This window comes from Anoplopoma fimbria, chromosome 24 (assembly GCF_027596085.1).
Source record: "Anoplopoma fimbria isolate UVic2021 breed Golden Eagle Sablefish chromosome 24, Afim_UVic_2022, whole genome shotgun sequence".
NCBI classification, from domain to species: domain Eukaryota; kingdom Metazoa; phylum Chordata; class Actinopteri; order Perciformes; family Anoplopomatidae; genus Anoplopoma; species Anoplopoma fimbria.
This window is the reverse complement of record NC_072472.1, coordinates 13,661,604-13,681,919: the sequence shown is the minus strand read 5'-3', so window position 1 is coordinate 13,681,919 and position 20,316 is coordinate 13,661,604. Positions and strand designations below refer to the sequence as shown.

Genomic DNA, 20,316 nt, shown 5'->3' with positions numbered 1-20,316 from the left:
CTGCAGTCTAACTGCGCCCAGTACGCTGCAGACCGGAGAGAGGAGGAGAAAATGTGCGATCACCTCATCAGCGCTGCCAAGCACAGAGATCATGTGACCGCTAACCAGCTGAAACAGAAGATCCTCAACATCCTGACCAATAAGCACGGAGCTTGGGGGACAATGTCACAGAGGTGAGGATGAGGATGGGTTGAACTTCGTGTCAAATTATGCTCGGGGCCATTTTTAAGATTGTTGTTCCTCAGGATGTCATTTGACAGCAGACGGTACACCGGCTGAGTGCACATGGAGCATTTCTTGCATGTAATGAGAAAATGTCATCCGTATGTGTCGCGATTATTAAGTCAGCACCGTCCATCATGTCCAGCACTATACCACATTACCACTGTAAATTATTGCTGTATTTGTGCAAAAGTAGGATCATTTAACACCGTAAATTCATAAATCCAACAGAGTAGCATCAGCTTTACATCACAGACTCAGGAAATCTGATTTCTGAGAAAGTTTCCATATCATGGGTATGTTCAGTGCTGAAATAAATACTTTTAATAAAACATGACGTGCTCCGTGTTAAGCAGGCTTCATGAAGCAATCAGGTCTCATTTAACATAATTTATCGTACATCAACTTCAGCACACTCAGACAGCTGAATCCTAACATTGTTGCTGCCTAGTAGCTGTGTAGGACTGATCTCCTTATTTAGCACACTCAGACATATTAAATAAATGATTGCTTGTTATCTGAAGCCTGTCTTCTTCATGTCACTGTTGGTCTATAGACCTTTTCATTGCCATTCTGTTGCTAGGGCAACAGCTTTGGTCCAAGTTTACTTCCTGTCAGCTACTAAGGAACATATAAAGGAAGGAAGGGTCATTACGTCACTGAACTCACATTGGTGCCTAGCAGCTAGTATTCTGCATGAGCTTGGTTGTTATAAAGCATCTTTTATTTCAAAAACCATCAAACTGTAAAATCATATTTAATAATTTTAATGTTATTCAGCTCAATATAATTTAATTTAACTGTAAGGAGGTGGCACCAAATTTTATATGCATAAATCTAGGCCTTCATACCGGTACTTGTTACTTTGTTAGTCAATGAACTAGATTATTATTTTGGCTTTGTTTAGCTGACGTTCGCCAGCAATATCTGCATTAATTTGGAGATAAAACTGTTAACATTGGTAAGAACAGACAGTGAGCTGAGGTGTTGGTGAATGTTACATCCCCTCTATCTTAATTGCTGTCATGACCTATGTGTGTGCTAGCTTATAATATAGATGACGTGCATGAATGTAAATCACTGAGGCAAATTGAAGGCATTAGCTCATAATCAAGTCCTAATTAAGAATGTTTACCTTACTCTGACAGACCGTGTCATTAAATCCAGCCAGTTATAATCAGAGCCATTAATAAGGTCATCAGCGTATAATTTCAGTCTGGTCAGGGATTATAATTTGGTCATGTAACATGATCATGTAATATCTTGAGTTGAGCGCTATGTAGCTGCTGGACAGAGCCATGATCTGTTTGCAGTACAATAACAAGGAAAACAAACATTTAGATAAAGAAACATCAGTCAATATCACATAATGTGTTGTGTTCTTCTTCAGTCAGAGGTGAAACAACACAGATATGCTGGGTTACCATGGGACACGCCATGCTCGCTCCATTTACTCTAATAGAACTGGCACCAAAGTCTGGCACCAATGCAAAAATATAATGCAGTCATAATGACCCTCCTATCTTTTATAGTTTCCTTGTCAGCTAATGTATTAACATACCTTTACCATTGCAACAGGAAAAACGAAGGTGGCGATTTCAAATGTTTATGTTGTCAAGATTGAAGAGGTCAATTTTATGTATTTTGAAATGATGAAATGATGAAATTACTCATCTGTGTTCCTCGTGTTTTATGTCTTCAGCCAATTACATGACTTCTGGCGTCTAGACTACTGGGAGGACGACCTGAGGAGGAGAAGGAGATTTGTGCGAAATGCCTCTGGATCTACTCACGCCGACATATCACTCAAAGATCTGGAGGAATACGGTCAGTAATGTGTACCAATGTAAACATAGTGTACTTGGTCAAATTTTCTTTTTGCATACACTCACTCCTAACATGAACACTTAAAAAAAAACACACTCAAAACAGGTACAGAAGAAGACGAGGAAGGGCTTAAATCAAAGAAAACTTTCCGCAGCCAATCAGTGGTCACGCAGAACCCAGAGGCGGAGTTAATGCTGGAGGGAGACGACGACGCAGTCAGCCTGCTGCAGGAGAAAGAGATTGATAACCTTGCTGGTAAGATGTACCCGCATAAAGACACACACACACACACACACACACACACACACACACACACACACACACACACACACACACACACACACACACACACACACACACACACACACACACACACACACACACACACACACACACACAGTCACCATGCTACAGTACAACTGAACAGTAAACTGTCTATGACTCTTGTTTTTAGTACGTTTCCGTCCAAGACTTTTTATCTCCAAAGGCAAGTCATTTCAAAGGTTGCAGCTGCACTAACCATCCAGCTGATTAATCTAATTTAATAATTCACTAAAAAACTGATGCAAGACCAAATCCCTTATTTAATCCGGTGGTCCTCTTTGACTTCTGACACATCTGAGGAGTTTTCTACAATAGTATATAAAGTAGAAGCAAATAAATAATCAACTTAACTAACATGAAATTACTCAATTAAAGATTGTGTGATTATTAATTTTCTGTTGTGTGTGATGATTACTGTTGTGTACCAGGGAGGTTGTCAATACTTTAAATGCCTGAATTAGTAATACCTAAGTAATACATTTGGATCGCCAGGCCCAGTGGTTCTGAGTACTCCAGCTCAGTTGGTGGCTCCAGTGGTGGTGGCTCGAGGCACTCTGTCCGTCACCACTACTGAGATCTACTTTGAGGTGGATGAAGAGGATCCTACATTCAAGACGACTGATGCTAAAGTAAGGGCAAGTTGTCCTCTTTTTTTTTTACAGGAAAAAGTTAGCATTTTTACTCTCTGCTTTTCACTCATTGATTCAATTAATTTGGGATTCATTTGTAGGTTTTTCTGTATGTTAAAATATATTTTCCAATGGATGTCAAACCTCAACAGGTGCTGGCCTACTCAGAGGGTCTGCATGGTAAATGGATGTTCAGTGAGATCCGAGCTGTGTTCTCCAGACGCTACCTGCTGCAGAATACCGGACTAGAGGTCTTCATGGCCAACAGAAGTAAGTCTGCAGATTTCTTATTAGCGTTAATGACAAGTCTAAGAAAATGGTTAATGTTTTTTTGGAAGAACTAGAAATAGATATCCAATTGATGTTTGAAATATGTCTCTTAGCAATATTTAATGAGTAAAACATGTAATGAGGAACATTAGAAATAGCATCATTGTTATCCCAAGTATTATTACACTGAATCGTTCCTTCTGTCTGCTATAGTTCACAATAAAGAGCACTAACACTGCCTGGGCTCTAATGTTATATTGCATTGTTGCCACCCATACTAATGTCCCCACTATGAAGTATTGTATTAGCTGTTTTGTACCTGTTCAACATTAGTTGTCATTGGGAGTGATTATATCTATTGACTATATCTTGTCTCCTTCTCTCTCCAGCGTCTGTGATGTTTAACTTCCCTGACCAGGCCACGGTCAAACGGGTGGTCTACAGTCTCCCACGGGTCGGGGTAGGAACGAGTTACGGGCTGCCACAGGCCAGGTAGGTGCAGGGTTTAATCAGCTGGTCCACCACTATGGTGTATAAGAGAGGTGTTTCTTTCTGGTGTGATGGAAAGGAACTTCAATGTGTGTGTGTGTGTGTGTGTGTGTGTGTGTGTGTGTGTGTGTGTGTGTGTGTGTGTGTGTGTGTGTGTGTGTGTGTGTGTGTGTGTGTGTCCTAGGCGGATTTCCTTGGCCACCCCTCGTCAGCTCTTCAAGTCATCCAACATGACCCAGCGCTGGCAGAGGAGAGAGATCTCCAACTTTGAGTACCTCATGTTCCTCAACACGATTGCAGGTAAAGTCCACATTCAATCACATTTCAGGAGCTCTCATTCTGCTAAGTCTGTTATTGTGGATCTTAGTCTCTAAATAATAGATGAACAGTTATTGGTCGAACACACAACCCTGTCTAATGTAGCCATCTTTGTTCCCAGACCAAATCATATAATTAACTGAGAGCATGCTTCCTGTTTCCTTCATTGTCCCTCTTACCACCGTGTGATGTTGACATTTTCTACCTTATTTGCTGTGACGATTTTACTAATGTGACCTAATCTGGATGTTGTTACAGTTCCTGGGGTGCTGTGTTGTTCAAAAATAACTGCACAGCCAGAAATTTCTCTCCATGTGAATTAAAAAAGAAGCCAATGTAAAAAAATACTTCACTGAAGAGATCAGATAAAGAACCTTGTAGATTTGAATAAGACAAACCTTTTTTAGCAGTCACCTGTGTGACCTGTCAATACAGTAAAGCAGCCATATTGAGCACTTGGTAAGGATTTGAAATTCATAAAAAAAAACAATATCTCATAATACATTTTGTTATATGTATGTATGCTGACATGAGGCAGTGTGTCAACAGCTTGTGCGTTTACGTCTCTCCCTGCAGAGATTGTCTTTTATCAAACTAACAAAAAACCTTGGTCCGCATAATTGTAGTTCCAGTCTATCACGTAATCTTCGCTCGCATCAAGAAGTTAGTCTCATTAATTAAACGTTTCAGCCTTATGTATGAGGCATGGAGGTTGTAAAACCGGAAAATTGGTAGCAAAAGTTTTATGTTGCAGTGTACAGTTAACATATTGTAGCATGTGTTAAACTTACTTAGAGGAACTTTTAACTGGGTATGAGACTGTCTCAATGTAATACTGATGACTCTATATTAGCTACGTAAGAAAACAAGACCATCAGAGTAAAGATTGACTATTTATCAATAGTTATTCTTAATGTTTGTCATTGTTGCCACCGGGTCGGATTACACATGAAATCAGATGAAATCATGAAGGTTCACCAGAAAGTCTTTCGGCTCAGACTCCAGCAGGAGACCGCCAACATTTTCCAGTGTAAAACTCAAGCTGATGTAGTAATGAGCAGAACAATAATAGAGCATGTTGCAATATGGGACCATCTTGTGACACAGCTATAATTGAATATAACTCCTTCTTCCATCCATCTTTTGTCTCTGCAGGGAGGACTTATAATGATTTGAACCAGTACCCCATCTTCCCCTGGGTCTTGACCAACTATGATTCAGAGGAGCTCGACCTCACTCTACCTGGCAACTTCAGAGACCTCTCCAAGGTTAGAGCACTCTAACATACAGCACTTTTTCCAATGAATTTCATGTATGCTACAAAGAAGAAGCTATAAACCTAAACAGAGGATAAAAATCCTTGTTGAATTTTCAACAATTAGAGTAAAAACAAATCAAAGCCACATAATAACACCATGTATGTCATTTCTTGCCAGCCCTCTTCCCAGAGAGGATCAGAGCATGAGCTTGTTGCTTTTATTGTCAATTCGTTGACTGTTTTTAAAGAATAATGTATGACATGCTCCCTGAGACCAATGTATGATTTACTTGTGTCATCGTTGAATTAAACCAATTATTTCTCTCTGGTTTCTTGCAGCCAATCGGTGCCCTGAATCCCAAGCGAGCAGCGTTTTATGCAGAACGCTATGAGACGTGGGACGACGACAGCACGCCTCCTCACCACTATACAACCCTGTACTCCACTGCTCATTCAACGCTGATGTGGATGCTCAGAATAGTAAGCACATTGCTGAACTTCACACACTTACAGGCTTTAACCTTCAGAGAGCCGCTTGAGCACATGGCAGAGACCCAAGGCTATTACATTACAGTCATTTAGCAGACGCTTTTATCCAAAGCGACTTACAGGAAGTGTATTCAACATAGGTATTCAAGAGAACTGCTAGTCACCAGAAGTCATAAGTGCATCTCCTTTCTTAAACAAGCATCTAAAAGCATAAACCAGAGCAAAAGTATAGTGCAGAAGCAAATTACTACGAAAACAATAATTGCAACAAACTAATACGAATACAATAAGTGCAACAAACTAATACGAATAGAATAAGTGCAACGAACTAATACGAATACAATAAGTGCAACAAACTAATACGAATGCAATAAGTGCTACGAGGAAGGCTCAGGGTAGTACTTCTTGAAGAGGTGAGTTTTCAGCCTGCGCCGAAAGATGGGCAGTGACTCTGCTGTCCTGACGTCAGTGGGGAGTTCATTCCACCACTGTGGGGCCAGGACAGAAAAAAGCTGTGACCGGGTCGATCGGCCGCAGGGAGAGGCAGCAGAGCGAAGTGGTCGGGCGGGGGTGTAGGGCTTGACCATGGCCTGGAGATAGGAAGGAGCTGTTCCTTTCACTGCCCTGTAGGCTAGCACCAGAGTCTTAAACTGGATGCAAGCTCTTACAGGGAGCCAGTGTAGAGAACGGAGAAGGGAAGTTGTGTGGGAGAACTTGGGGCGATTGAACACCAGACGAGCTGCAGCTTTCTGGACAAGCTCCAGAGGTCTGATGCCGGGGCTCTGGCAAGTAGTGAGTTGCAGTAGTCCAGGCGGGAGATGACCAGAGCCTGGATGAGCACCTGCGCCGTCTCGTCAGTGAGGAAGGGGCGAATCCTCCTGATGTTGTAGAGGAGGAATCTGCAGGAGCGTGTGACCGATGCAATGTTTGCTGAGAACGACAGTTGGTCGTCCAGGGTCACACCCAGATTCCTCACAGTCCGAGTTGGCGTCACCAAGGCATCATCAATGGTGATGGACAGGTCTCAGTGCAGGCAACCCTTCCCTGGGAGGAACAGTAGCTCGGTTTTGTCCAGGTTGAGCTTCAGGTGGTGTGTCGCCATCCACTTCGAGATGTCAGCCAAGCACGCAGCAATGCGTGCCTCCACTTGGGTGTCACCGGGGGAAATGACAAGACCAGCTGGGTGTCATCGGCATAACAATGGTAAGAGAAGTCATGCGAGCGAATAACAGAACCCAGAGATGTTGTGTAGAGCGAGAAGAGAAGGGGGCCCAGAACTGAACCTTGTGGAACCCCCGTAGTCAGCATGCGTGGTTCCGACATGGCCCCCTCCATGTCACCTGGTAGGATCGACCTGTCAGGTAGGATGCAAACAGGGAGAGTGCAGAGCCTGAGACGCCCATCCCCTCGAGGGTGGAGAGGAGGATCTGGTGGTTCACCGTGTCAAACGCCACTGACAGGTCCAGGAGAATCAGGACAGAGGAGAGAGAGTTCGCTCTCGTGGCGTGAAGCGACTCTGTCACCGCAAGGAGGAACCCGGACTGGTGGGGGTCTCTGATGAGTTTGAGACCCACCTTGAACCCGGACTGGTGGGGGTCCAAGCAACATCCAGGTTGTTCTGGTGGAGGTAGGAAGACAGTTGTTTAGAGACAGCCGCAGCGCTTTCAAGTGTTTTGGATAGAATGGGTAGAAGAGAAACCGGTCTGAAGTTCTTGACATCAGAGGGGTCAAGTGATGGTTTTTTCAGAAGGGGGGTGACTCTGGCAGTCTTGAAAGCCGAGGGAAAGCATCCCGATACAAGAGATGTGTTGATGAGGTGGGTGAGGAAAGGAAGGAGTTCAGTGGCAATAGACTGAAGAAGAGGGGAGGGGATCGGGTCAAGGGAGCACGTGGTGGGGCGGTTAGATGTAACAAGGTCGAGGACCTTGTTAGGGGAGAGGGGAGCAAAATAGGGTAAGATGGGGTGTGGAGAGGGAAGGGGGAGCTGAGGGGGAAGAGCTGGAGAGGGAGAGGGGATGGACAGGGAGAGGGGCGCTGAGAGAAGGAGGATCTGATATCGTTTACCTTCTTGTCAAAGAAGTTGGCGAAATCATCAGGGAGAAGGGAGGAAGTAGGAGGAGGGGGTGGGGGTTGGAGGAGTGAAGAGAAAGTTTCAAAGAGTTTTTAGGATTGGAAGCAGAGGTTAGGATTTTAGAGCAGAAAAAAAGCCGCTTTAGCAGTAGATAGAGAGTATTCAATTAATTTGTCTATGTGTGTGCCTGTAGGAGCCCTTTACAACGTTTTTCCTCAACGCTAACGATAACAAGTTCGACCATCCGGAAAGAGCCTTCTCTGGTATCGGCTGCTCGTGGAGGAACTGCCAGAGAGACACAGCTGATGTCAAGGTAACTATTCCCGATGGGCTGAAAGAACGTCCCACAAGTTAAGTTATGATATATGTAAAACAATTAATTATAGAGACAAACAACTGAAAACACAAGAGCAGGAAGCACCAAAAGTAATAGGTAAAAAATATGTTTGAAAACATAATGATGCCATTTAGTTTAGTTTTAATTTGAAGATATCTAAATGTATAAGGAGTGAAGACATTCACACATTTTCTAATGCCCTGTATCACAACCTGTAGGTCAGAATTTGTGAGTTGTAAAATCAACTAATTTCAGCATTAAGTAATCATTTTGTTGACATTAAAAATGTGTTTTGTGGTGTCCATCAGGAGCTGATCCCAGAGTTCTACTACTTGCCTGAGATGTTCGTTAACAGTAATGAGTACGAGCTCGGGGTGCGTGATGATGGAGTTTCTGTGTGCGACGTGGAGCTTCCCGTCTGGGCAAAGAAACCTGAAGACTTTGTCCGCATTAACCGGATGGTGAGAGACGACGTCTTTTCTAGAATATGAAAAAGCTAAAATAAAAGCTTGTTCCTTCTGCCTTTATATTGACACTGAACATATTCTTGACCCTCTTCCTTCCTCTCTCTGCACCTGTTACTTCAACCAGGCCTTGGAGAGCGAGTTTGTGTCGTGCCAGCTTCACCAGTGGATTGATCTAATATTTGGCTACAAGCAGCGAGGGCCAGAGGCAGTCCGAGGTCTCAACGTGTTCAACTTCTTGTCCTACGAGGGAGCAATCAACCTAGACAATGCAGACGCTGCCCAACGAGAGGTTGGTTTCTATGACAACACATCAACAATGCAGGCAGAAATCTCCCCTTCATGAGTTTCTCATGCCATGAAAGAGATTGATGTCTTCTCCATCATGTGGTAGGATCAGATAGATGTAAAATATAAAGCTCTGAGATAAATAGTTTCTGTATGATTACTTTTTCTGTCTGAGAAAATAGTTCTACCAAGGGATGAAGTCAAAATACATGCATGAAGTTCAGGAAGCATACACAAAAGACAATGCATATTTAAAGAAAGTGGAGAAAACGGGAAGGTAGAGGGGGGTATATGTGTGTTTCCTAAACTTGTTTTTATGTTCCTCAAAAGTGGGTAACCTTCCTCTTCCTCTCCGATGTTAACCCCGTCCGTCTCTGTCTCTCCAACTCTAGGGGATTGAGTCCCAGATTCAGGCATGTGGTCAGGTCCCATCCCATCTGCTGATCGAGCCACACCCACCTCGCTCCTCCGCTATGCACCTGGTGAGAATACCTTGACGTATATGCTTGATTTAAAAAAAACAAAAAACACACCAGGTCAGCTATACTCACATATTAGACCTCAGCTGCAGACCTACGGAAATACACAAGAGAAATATACATACCTATTTGTTGCATATTCCCTAAGTCAATGTTATTCTATTTAGAGGTTGTTATTGAGAAAATTATCACTTTGAGAACAGGAAGAGAGATTTTCACAATATCTTTCATTTTTATGGACAGGTTAAGATTTATCTTTTCCTAAAAAATAAGTTTTTATTACACACAAGTTTATCCAATTATGTTTTTTCAGAGTAAGCTCTGCCCTGGTTTTAGCCTCTCTGTCCTCCCCTGCTACCCTCAGCAGAACTAGGCCTCAGTGTCTTCAGGTCAAACCCATCCATGTCAACCCAAACCTGTCAGTCCCCCGAACCCCCGAACCAACCAGTGCCTCCACCTCCTCCCCTATAGGCCTAGAGCCACCCTCATTGTGTGTACCTGCTCTGACCCTGTGCTCCCACTAATAATCCTTTTCCCTCCCCTCCCTCCGTCCCATCTGTTCTGTCTCTCCCTCTACCTCCGTCTCCATTTCCCCTCCTCCTCCTCCTCCTCCTCTCTCTCCCCTCCCCCCGACCTTTCCCTCCCCGCTATGCCCTCCTCCTCTTCTTCTCTGTCCCTCTCTCTTTCTCTGTCTGTCTCACCAGTGTTTCCTTCCCCAGAGCCCGCTGATGTTTAAGGATCAGATGCAGCAGGACGTCATCATGGTGCTCAAGTTCCCCTCCAACTCCCCCGTCACTCACGTCGCAGCCAACACGCTCCCCCACCTCAGCATACCAGCAGCGGTCACCGTCACGTGTAGCCGGCTGTTTGCCGTCAACCGCTGGCACAACACAGTCGGTGAGTGCACGATGAAAAAGAATCATCGAGAAATGGAAATTGAATCCAAAGATCCTTAGTTATGCAAATTTACAAGTTACACAATCATGACGAACAGAGGATGACATCACATTATCTTAACAGTATACAGTTTTATTATGTTAACTGTTTTGAGCAGCTTTCTAACAAAAGTGAAACTACCCTCGTGCAATCCCTTGATTATACAGTAACAAATACAGTAAGGCAACAGAAAATTGATCACAGTCACAATTTTGACATTTTATATAAATTAGTTAATTTATCAAAGAGAAATACCAAACACATGCTGTGTGTTTGGCTAAATATAAATTTAACAACATCTCTTTAGGCCCTGAGAAATTGTAATGAGCATTTTTCAAAATCGGTTGACATTTATTAGTATAAATAATTAAAGGAATAATCAGAAATATTCATATAAATCACATTATTAAAATAGTATATCACTGGCTTTACAATTAAGACTGTGGAAGCCTCTAATGAGATGTGATTTCAGTGGTAGTTATAGAGCCAATTTAGATTGAATTATATTAGTGTTTACTTTTATTTTGTCCACATGTTGACATGGAAATATTAGTTAATCAAATCCCCAATTAACCTTTAATAACCTAATTAGCACAGAGTAGTATGATTAATGAATTGTGGTAATGTAATTATGGAAGGTCATAAAGCAGCTCAAGTGACTTTTGTTATCGAGGCTCTCAGTGTTTTGTTTTTTTTACATAAGCCTACATCAGAGCTTTCATTAGAGAACCCTCGACCGGGGGATTATGTGAGAGGCTGTAGTTGAGCATTTATCCTCCTCCGTTTTATGATGTGTGTATGTGCGGGTGTGTATGTGTGACTCTCTGTAATGTTTGACCCTGATATCCTTCAGGCCTCCGTGGAGCTCCAGGATACTCCTTAGAGCAGGCTCATCATCTACCCATTGAGATGGACCCTCTCATAGGTCAGTGCACAAAAATCTCCACAGCAGATTTAATTAGTTTTACACAATAGTAATATTAAGGACACAAGTTATGGGACTTAAGTCGATACATCACATGATACACTGGGGGTTTATGTGCATATATTGCTGAGATGCAGGTGGCAAAAATGAACCTGAGTGGTGAAAGATCAGCAAAGGTTTGAGTTCATTACAAAGCTTATGAGCCATATTGCATTTGTTTGCCCCTTATTAACCTACTGACATCTTTGTGCTCCCGTGAAGCAAACAACTCAGGCGTGAACAAGCGCCAGATCACTGACCTTGTGGACCAGAGCATCCAAATCAACACGCACTGTTTTGTGGTTACTGCTGACAACCGCTACATCCTGGTCTGCGGCTTCTGGGACAAGAGCTTCCGTGTTTACTCAACTGAAACTGGTAAGTTTTCTATAATTTATGAGACACGTTGAGCATTGAGTACAGTAAAAACTTACTTTTAGATAGCAGTTGGTTTTTTTTCCTCCTTATTAAGGCTGTAATTTGTGATTTATGTATTTGTCGGTCCAGAGATTTAGTGACACTTTACTCACTGACCTGCTGGTTTAACTTCGGCTTTCTTCCTCCTTTTCTCTCCACAGGAAAACTGACCCAGATAGTTTTTGGCCACTGGGATGTAGTGACGTGTCTGGCAAGATCAGAGTCCTACATTGGCGGAGACTGCTACATCGTGTCAGGCTCCAGGGATGCCACTCTTCTTCTGTGGTACTGGAGTGGACGACACCACATTATTGGGGACAACCCGAACAACAGTGAGTGGAAACAACAACATGTGTGAATGATTGCCTCAGTTCCTAGTTCATGAATGAGTTCAGAAACAATACGGCTCCCAGAGGTTTACAGTGTCTCTTTTCTTCCAGGTGACTATCCGGCTCCGAGGGCAGTACTGACGGGACATGACCACGAGGTGGTGTGTGTGTCTGTCTGTGCAGAGCTTGGACTGGTCATCAGTGGGGCTAAAGGTTTGTGTGTCTTAATACGTCTTTCTTTGAGAAATTTCAGTTTTGCATTTTATGTTTTCCACAAAGATATTTCATATTTAAAAACAAATATATTGATAACTGACCTCAGAACATTTAGGCTAACTCCACAAAAACCAAACATGTACAATTAGGGCAAAAGATTTTTAGCTATCTTGCTTTGGTCCTGTTCCTCAGAGGGCCCGTGCTTGGTCCACACCATCACAGGGGACCTGCTCAGGGCCCTGGAGGGGCCAGAGCTGTGTCAGCGACCTCGCCTCATCTCCGTGTCCAGCGAGGGCCACTGCATCATCTACTATGAGAGAGGCCGCTTCTGCAACTTCAGCATAAATGGAAAACTGCTGGCACAAATGGAGGTCAACGATTCCACACGGGTAAGGCTGTAGGAGATAAGACTGTAATATTATTTTTGGTTTATTGATGCATAGATAAATGGTAACTGGACGTGCATTGATAGAATGCCATTTTGATCTTCCGACCACTAAAGAGCTTAAAATATATAAATATTTACATAAACAATACAATATACCGTTGTACAACACACAGGAGCCATTGTGCCTCTATTGACTGCTCTGTGTCTTTTTTCTGCCTCCAGGCGATCCTGTTGAGCAGCGACGGACAGAACCTGGTGACTGGAGGCGATAATGGCGTTGTGGAAGTGTGGCAGGCGTGCGACTTCAAACAGCTTTACATCTATCCAGGCTGTGACGCAGGCATCCGGGCCATGGACCTCTCACATGACCAGAGGTAAAACAGACACAGGGTGCCACTCTGACAGAGAGGAGAAGAGGCAGACAGCGTGACCTGTTTTAAGGACTGCTGTTGCTGAGGGAACTGGCTCACTTCAAAGGGGGCAGCAGCAAATATTGAATGATCAATAATGGGGCAGTTATTTACCCAGACCTCAGATGATGTCCCAGACCTGGGGAAATGTACAATGATTGATTCACTGCAACCCTAAAAACAATAAGTATTTTATGTGTATAGTTTGGATTGCAGATGTGACGCTCTGTGTGCTCTGCCCTCAGGACTCTGATCACTGGCATGGCGTCCGGCAGCATTGTGGCGTTCAACATAGACTTCAACCGCTGGCACTACGAACACCAGAACAGGTACTGAGGTGGACAGCGTGAGGAAGCGGAAGGAGAGAGGAGAGAAGAACAAGAGGGTGAGGAGGTGAAGCATTCTGCTGTGTATCTGCAACGCAGGGAAACTAAAGGTACCGAGAGGAAGGAAAAACAAGAACCGGACCTTAGGCTCTATTCCCTTGTTGAAGTTTACTTGATTTGAGGATGCGGCAGCGCTGGTGGGAATAACTTCCTCTGTGCACATGGTTACATACACACGTGTGTAGCCACAGACACATAACACTCCGAAGATACACACCAAAACCTGCAAATAAAATAGACCGCAGAATGGGGGAAAAGAGCAAGTCAAGCAGACCTTGTAGAGGTCGATCATACCCGTGCCACTCACAGGACTGGTGCAGTTACTGTTCCTGGTACGCTTAATGCTTCACAGACAAAGAACTAAGTTTCGTTTTCCCTTATATTCTTTTTATTTTTGTCTTTATCAATATCGTTCTATACTTTTCATTTGAAGGGAGTTTAGTCTGGGAATTATTGGGTGGACTATAAATTAAGACTCCTTCAATGTGTCTAAACTGATTAGAAATGGTCAGATATGATCCACTGCTTTAAAAAAAAAAAAAGAACGGTGCTATTGGCTTGATCTTAAAATTCACCCATGAAAAAATTGCCTGGGGTTATCATTTTATTTGACAGTATCTTATTTGATTTTATCTGATTTTATTTTATTTTATAATGTTACAATATATATTTTTTTCTTTTTACCCGCAGCAGGGTTAAATCTGATTCTTATGTAAATAAGGCTCTGCTTCCTTCAGAGTCTACACGTGTTCTTTCACTACACAAACTGCGCTTATCACCTTTAATTTATTAATGACTTGCTGTATGTAAAATACTGTGTAATAATTATTATAATGTTGACAAGACTGATGATAATAACGGCAGCGTCAAGGATGGTGATTGTTTTGCCAGAGATGGTAATGATAAAGAGATCTTGCCAGAGCCACCAAGGATGACAAACACAAGACTGACAGGATTTCCTTTGTATATTTGGTGATTGTTTTGTCAAATATGTACATATAGTCTTGGTTCAGGCTTGGTGGGAGACTTAATCAGCTGAATAAGACAGAAAGCGCAAAGGAAACCTTCACTTACCCACATTTGTTGATTATTTAAAAGAAGAGAATCAAATCAATGTAAAAGTTTGTTTTGTATTTGCACTTTGCACCAATCACATATCATTATTTATTAGCTTGGTTCTTTCTGGTCGGCTGCCATTTTGTTTAGGTCCATTTTCCCTTCGGGATTATTTGTGCATTGATGTTTGTATTTAAAGCGTTGAGCTCATGTGTGATTATTAGGTTTTACAACCTCACAGTTGTAAGCAATATCATGATTCTGTAGCTGATAGAGGCGGGAAGGAGGGAGGAGAGGGGATGAAATGTGAGATGTACTGTATGTGTGAAGCCATCTTGATCAAATGCGCACATGCACATACTCTATCGACAGGTTCAACTTACGTATCCAAAAAAAGGTTAAATATTTTTGGATCTATGAAACCCTAAAAACTATTGTATTCATGTTTTATTGCAAAGATGTAAAATATGACATGTGTGAGTTGAAAAAAAAAATCATGATAAGAAAAATAAAATATGCAAAGAATTTGATGACTTGACTTTTCATTGGTCGCATATTTTGTCTCACGAAAAGGTTTCTGTTTTGCTTAAAGGCAGTAGCTTCAGAGAGAGTGACCCATCAATGACGACTTATTGTAGCATTCACGAATCATGAGACACCAGTCTGAAAGAAATCCTTCTTCATCAAATGATTTCAAGAGACTCTCGAGTTAAAATGTTACACTCTAAACACGATTGACAACATTGTTGAACTACCTGCCTTGCTGTGTTTTTCATTTCATTGTCTGTTTTTGGGGGTCATATCCTGCAGCACTTCCTAAGAACACATATTTAGAAATGTGAGTTTAATAAAGTTTCACTCTCAGCACTAGCTGCATGCCTTTTCAACCTGAAGGGTCTGGCTCTGCATTGTCTCTCTTTACTTTAATCCAATCCATTAAAAACAACTAAAGTTCCCTTGAAAAAACTCAAAGGCACTCCTGTGAAGCCTCTTAAAACACTAAAGTTTCACGTTTGAGTCTTCATAATTGAAAATGTCACAGGTTGCTGTAGACTTGTTGTGCTCATGGTGCTGAAATTTTCAGTCAACAGGATTTCAAAGCGTCTTATTCAGCAGACCCAGTAATCAAATAGAGACAAAAGTAGGGATACATTCCTTACAAGCATTAAAATAGATAATTAGTGCAATGTGTAAAATAGAATTAAATCATTAGTGGCATTCATTGAACCCATGGACAATTGACAGATATAAGATCGGAAGGTATGCAGTGCAGTAAATCATGCAGGGAACGGTCCAGTATCCATATAAGGATAAAGACAAAAGTCAGTCAAGCTGGAAAATGTTTAAATCTACTTTGTTTCTTCGCTCTATTATGTATCTGTGTTTGCAGGACTAGAACTGAAAATAAGAGCTCCAATATAACAAAACAACTCAATCAGGCGGTTCAATCTGCACATTTATTCTTTATCATCACGATTAATACAAGGATTTTGCTTCCTGGTTAACTTAAAAACAGACAGTGAGTGACGATATCAAACTTTGAATCTTTTTCTACATTAAACCAAACAGGTTCTGGAGATCATAACCTATATACTGGTGTGTAATCAGATTCAGCAACAGCCGAACACTAACAGACCTGAATGAATTGTTCGTGGCCTTGCAGTGGCCATCACTGCTCTCTGAACCTTCAGTTATTGAATTTTGTGGAAAAGAGTGACAAAGATGAATTAACTTTTTTCTTATAATTTGTTCTGAGTGTGTGGTGTATTTCTATTGACATGTCAAAGAAACTACATCTCACACAATTAAAACTGATGTGATATGACCATTACTATAGCTTAAGCTTGGAATCAAAATTAGTTTTGACAGCTGCACAAGGCTCTCACACTTCAGGCACCATGTAGACCGCAATCAAACGCCATATGAGCTGACAGTCAAGAGAGGGTAATCCGTCATGCTGGAAGACCTGTCCTTCAGGCCCAGAATCTCATTTTGTTATGGCAGTTTTGTCCCGGTCTGTAGCTGAAGTCCGAGGCCGACTGCCTGTCTGAGACACAACAATCATTTCTTTCTCACCTTAACCTCCACAGCAGGATGGCTTGTGCATCGTCCTCTCCCCAGGAGACTTTGAAATAATTTGGTATGTGTACAGTTTTTAAGGTATCTCACTCTTTATTGAGACACAATCATGCATTTCGGTACAGAGTAATGGTTTTAAATATGTTATTCTGTTTTTTGTAATGTAGTCTACAGACATTATGATACATTATGTACAAACCTGAAAGCAATGTTATTGTTCCACAGTAAATATGACAAGCACAGTGCAAGATATTTATTTTACAAAAATGGAGAGGAAAGATAACAGTTCCTCATTATGCTTTTTATCTGCTGAGAGAAAGCAGTTTATTTTGTTTTCGTTGTTGAAATAAGGCTCAGAAAGGTCAGTCTCACTTCTCAGTACCTCTTCATCACATGTGAGCTTTATTTACCCCGTGCTTATGGATATTGCATGGACACACCTGACTCACTAGACCATCGGGATTAAAAGATGCATGCATTCAGTGTACTGCTGTGCTGTCACCTTCCTTGTGGCTGACACAAGTGTTTTTTGTGTTGATTTGTCACAGTGAGGGCCTCCATGTGCTTTGTGTGTATGCATGCTTGCCTGCTGTTTGAATTGCAGCATGCATGCACAAGGAAATGCACACAGACATAATACTGTACGCCCATGTGTCTCCCTCAAGTGGACAGTGAGGAGATGGTGGACCTCTGAGAGGAGATGCTACAGATCTCCATGTTGGTGAAGGAGCTCCCTCCCTCGCTGCTGCAGTCAGGGACAGATGAAGAGGAGGAGATGATGTTCTTCAGCCTGTGGAGGGAGATGATGAGCAGCGTCAGCAGGAATACCAGCAGGCCGAGGAAGAGCCACACATAAACATAAAGGTTGCCCTGACGTCCTGGCGACGAGGCGGCCGCGGAAGTGGAAGCAGAGGTTGGGGAGAAGCGGAGGAAGGTCCCATCGTCTATTGGAGAGATTCCAGTCTCATTATGGTCCACTGACGAGACTTCTATCCCTGACATCCTGGCTGATGTCCAGCATAGTTTTGCACAAGAGAAAAAAAAGATGAGTGAGATTTATTGTGAAACAACCGAAAGATACTTTAACATTTATAATTTATAAGACCTTTATAAGAAATTCTCTTTTGTCTGATGAAGCTGCCACGGATTTATTTTCTCCCTCCAGGACACTTCGGCATGGCAGATGCTTGCTGACACAAGAGCTTTCACACACATCCTCAGCTTTGGCTGAGATTAAGAAGAAGACAGAGAGCACTTCTACGATTCTGAATCAGGGCAAACAAATTACTTCAGATGCCCCCAGATGCAAAACAAATAGTTGCAAATAATACTCCCATATATACCCATATAAACATATATACCTTTAAACAGAACATGATTTTTGGAAGTGTGGTTTGCAGAATTCTTGATTGATTATTAAAAGTTGATGCAATGTGAACATGTAGGTATAAGGATGATTTTCTGGCTAATCACAAAAAAAAGCAAAACTCCTGCAGTATGAACGCTGGTGTGTTGTGGTCATTTAATATAAATTGAAGGTGCTATATTGACGGACCATAATAAAGAGTAACAGCAGGGGGAGTGCTTGTCTCGTTAAAGGCCTGTCAGGCACCAGGCCTCGCTCATAAACGAAGGCATTCTTATCTGATGAAATTAAAGTCCTCATAATCAGCTTTCACAAAGACAGCTGAGAGCCTACCCTCCTCCTCCGCTGCATATTAATACTGCTAATAATGTTCCACTGCAAATTACTGCAAGGCACGAAACTGACTGAAGGATGTGATTGTGCTTTGTAGTGCAGAAACGTACAAAGTCTTTGTGTTGGTGAGAGACAGGGAAAAGGGAGGCTGGATTTGTATTTGGGTTAGACCAGCATTGTGTCTTGATTTGATCGGAGAAAGACACTTCAAAGGGAGGAATGATTGACCATGACCAGAATGAAAGCAGGGGCACTCTTTGCCTCACAGTCGTGTGTGCTCATTTCTCTACTATCTGCCATTATTTCCCTCTTTCCCCTCCATTTCATGGTCATGCATTTCGCCATACGATATGTGCCCCCCGCCACATTATATAGAGGAGAGTAGCCTGAACTAAATAATCGAACATATACCATGAGCCTCTGGGATGCAATAACTGCATGTGTGGACTAGTTAATAGAACATATTCCATGGGAAAACTAGTTTAGAAAAAAAGCTGAATTTTATTAAAAGCCCCGTAAGTGAGCTACAATCGGCCTCATACTGTGACAAAATAGAGTGTACACTTTTTTGAACACTATAAACATTTATTTGGGACAAAAATAATACTGCAAATTTGAGTTTACGTGCAAGGCTGGGATGTGTGTATTTGCTGGAAGCGATTGGCAATGGTTACTTCTGTCATCTAGCAAAGTTTCTAAATTCAACACACTCTGAATGCATAAAAAAAACTATTTGTAGATCACAGTAAAACTATATAATAACATCAAACAATAACACTAGGGTTGGTCAATATTAAAGTATCTTTTCACGGGGCTTTAGCGACTCCAAATGGCCATTCGCTAATACATGAAATGCCAAAGCTAACCGCTAATGCTAATCGTTAACACAGCCTGGTAGACATCTGAGCTAACGTTAACTTCCATAGTCAAACCCGTCAGCCTGTTGATAATTAGTTTGTCAAGAAATGCTTGGTTGGAGAGCAATGATAATGTTTGATACAGTAAATTAAACAGAGGGAAATTAAGTGGTTTTCAACCCATAAAACAGTTGATGGGAGAATTTTGCGGAGGATGCAGGCAAAATATGTTTATTTTATGTTTAATTGGTTTCTTTTTGTTCTTTGGCTTTGAACATGTTATTGATTGTGGATGCAGTGTAGAAACACCTCAAGTACTAAGCCTTTACACTGAAGTGTTGTGAGAAGTTTATTGCATGCCTTGAAGATATTCTTGCCCCATTTACAGTACATGAGCAGAGCTGATAATGTTAATGCTAGATGAAGATATGAATAACTTTGCTGACTATTATTAGCATTAGGCTTTGCCAGCAGTTCATTCTGAGCTTGTAACACTTGTCAATGTTGGTACAAAACTTTTTCTTAATCTTCAATTGAGCAGCGTCTCTTTTGAAGCTTAAGCGAGCCACTCTGTCCCCAAACTCCTTTTCTTCTTAACTTATTCACTCCCCTTTATTCTCTCCGTTTTGTTTCTCTCTGGATGATACAGCTGACAGGAGCTCTCTTTAATTTACGGCCCACTGTACCTCCGGGGAGATACACAGCATAATGAGGGAGGAAGAGTCAGGCCGCGCTCTTTCTGTGGCTGACTGTGATTCCATGCTCTCTTGCCCCAACTCTGTTTTATTTATCAAATACTCCCAGTGGTCTTCCCAGCCCAATGAAAACTGTCTCGCCACTTTTGTTGACTTGTAGTCTCTTTCTCTCCTGCAACTTTCAGAGTTCAGTATTGATTTTCACTGCGCGTTGCCATTCCCTCCTTCTGCTGCTATCTGGCTATTTATCTTCTCTCTTATCAGTTTTTTGCTGTCTTCAATCATCACTTTCATTTATTTCATTAGTTGGTTTATTTGCAAACTCATAAAGAATACAAATTTATACATACATAAGGGTCAGAAAATGTGATGGAGAGGTGCAGAAAACCATCAGAGGGTCTTGATCGGGTCACTCTTCC

The 20,316-nt window shown here is 42.0% G+C and overlaps 2 protein-coding genes across 3 annotated transcripts in view; one reads left to right on the top strand and one right to left on the bottom strand.

Moving 5' to 3' along the window:
• The window catches only part of LOC129113068 (neurobeachin-like), a 90,431-nt gene extending 76,368 nt beyond the window's left edge, over positions 1 to 14,063 (top strand). The window contains exons 41-61 of one of the 2 annotated variants that reach the window (XM_054625193.1): positions 7 to 173; positions 1,925 to 2,049; positions 2,155 to 2,304; positions 2,866 to 3,001; positions 3,136 to 3,272; positions 3,662 to 3,764; positions 3,946 to 4,061; positions 5,235 to 5,347; positions 5,677 to 5,817; positions 8,091 to 8,210; positions 8,543 to 8,695; positions 8,826 to 8,990; positions 9,379 to 9,468; positions 10,170 to 10,362; positions 11,255 to 11,326; positions 11,588 to 11,743; positions 11,944 to 12,114; positions 12,223 to 12,324; positions 12,520 to 12,716; positions 12,938 to 13,089; positions 13,371 to 14,063. In XM_054625193.1, coding sequence (XP_054481168.1) covers positions 7 to 173; positions 1,925 to 2,049; positions 2,155 to 2,304; positions 2,866 to 3,001; positions 3,136 to 3,272; positions 3,662 to 3,764; positions 3,946 to 4,061; positions 5,235 to 5,347; positions 5,677 to 5,817; positions 8,091 to 8,210; positions 8,543 to 8,695; positions 8,826 to 8,990; positions 9,379 to 9,468; positions 10,170 to 10,362; positions 11,255 to 11,326; positions 11,588 to 11,743; positions 11,944 to 12,114; positions 12,223 to 12,324; positions 12,520 to 12,716; positions 12,938 to 13,089; positions 13,371 to 13,461 — 2,850 coding nt within the window. In that variant the 3' untranslated portion in view covers positions 13,462 to 14,063. Of the gene's footprint in view, positions 1 to 6; positions 174 to 1,924; positions 2,050 to 2,154; positions 2,305 to 2,865; positions 3,003 to 3,135; positions 3,273 to 3,661; positions 3,765 to 3,945; positions 4,062 to 5,234; positions 5,348 to 5,676; positions 5,818 to 8,090; positions 8,211 to 8,542; positions 8,696 to 8,825; positions 8,991 to 9,378; positions 9,469 to 10,169; positions 10,363 to 11,254; positions 11,327 to 11,587; positions 11,744 to 11,943; positions 12,115 to 12,222; positions 12,325 to 12,519; positions 12,717 to 12,937; positions 13,090 to 13,370 lie in introns of both variants that reach the window. The other variant, XM_054625192.1, reaches the window with a different exon arrangement.
• A 3,243-nt stretch (positions 14,064 to 17,306) lies between these two features.
• Positions 17,307 to 17,648, bottom strand: LOC129114054 (serine-rich and transmembrane domain-containing protein 1). Its single transcript, XM_054626559.1, has one exon. The coding sequence runs from the start codon at positions 17,646 to 17,648 to the stop codon at positions 17,307 to 17,309; it is 342 nt and encodes a 113-aa protein (XP_054482534.1).
• Between the last annotated feature and the right edge of the window lie 2,668 nt (positions 17,649 to 20,316).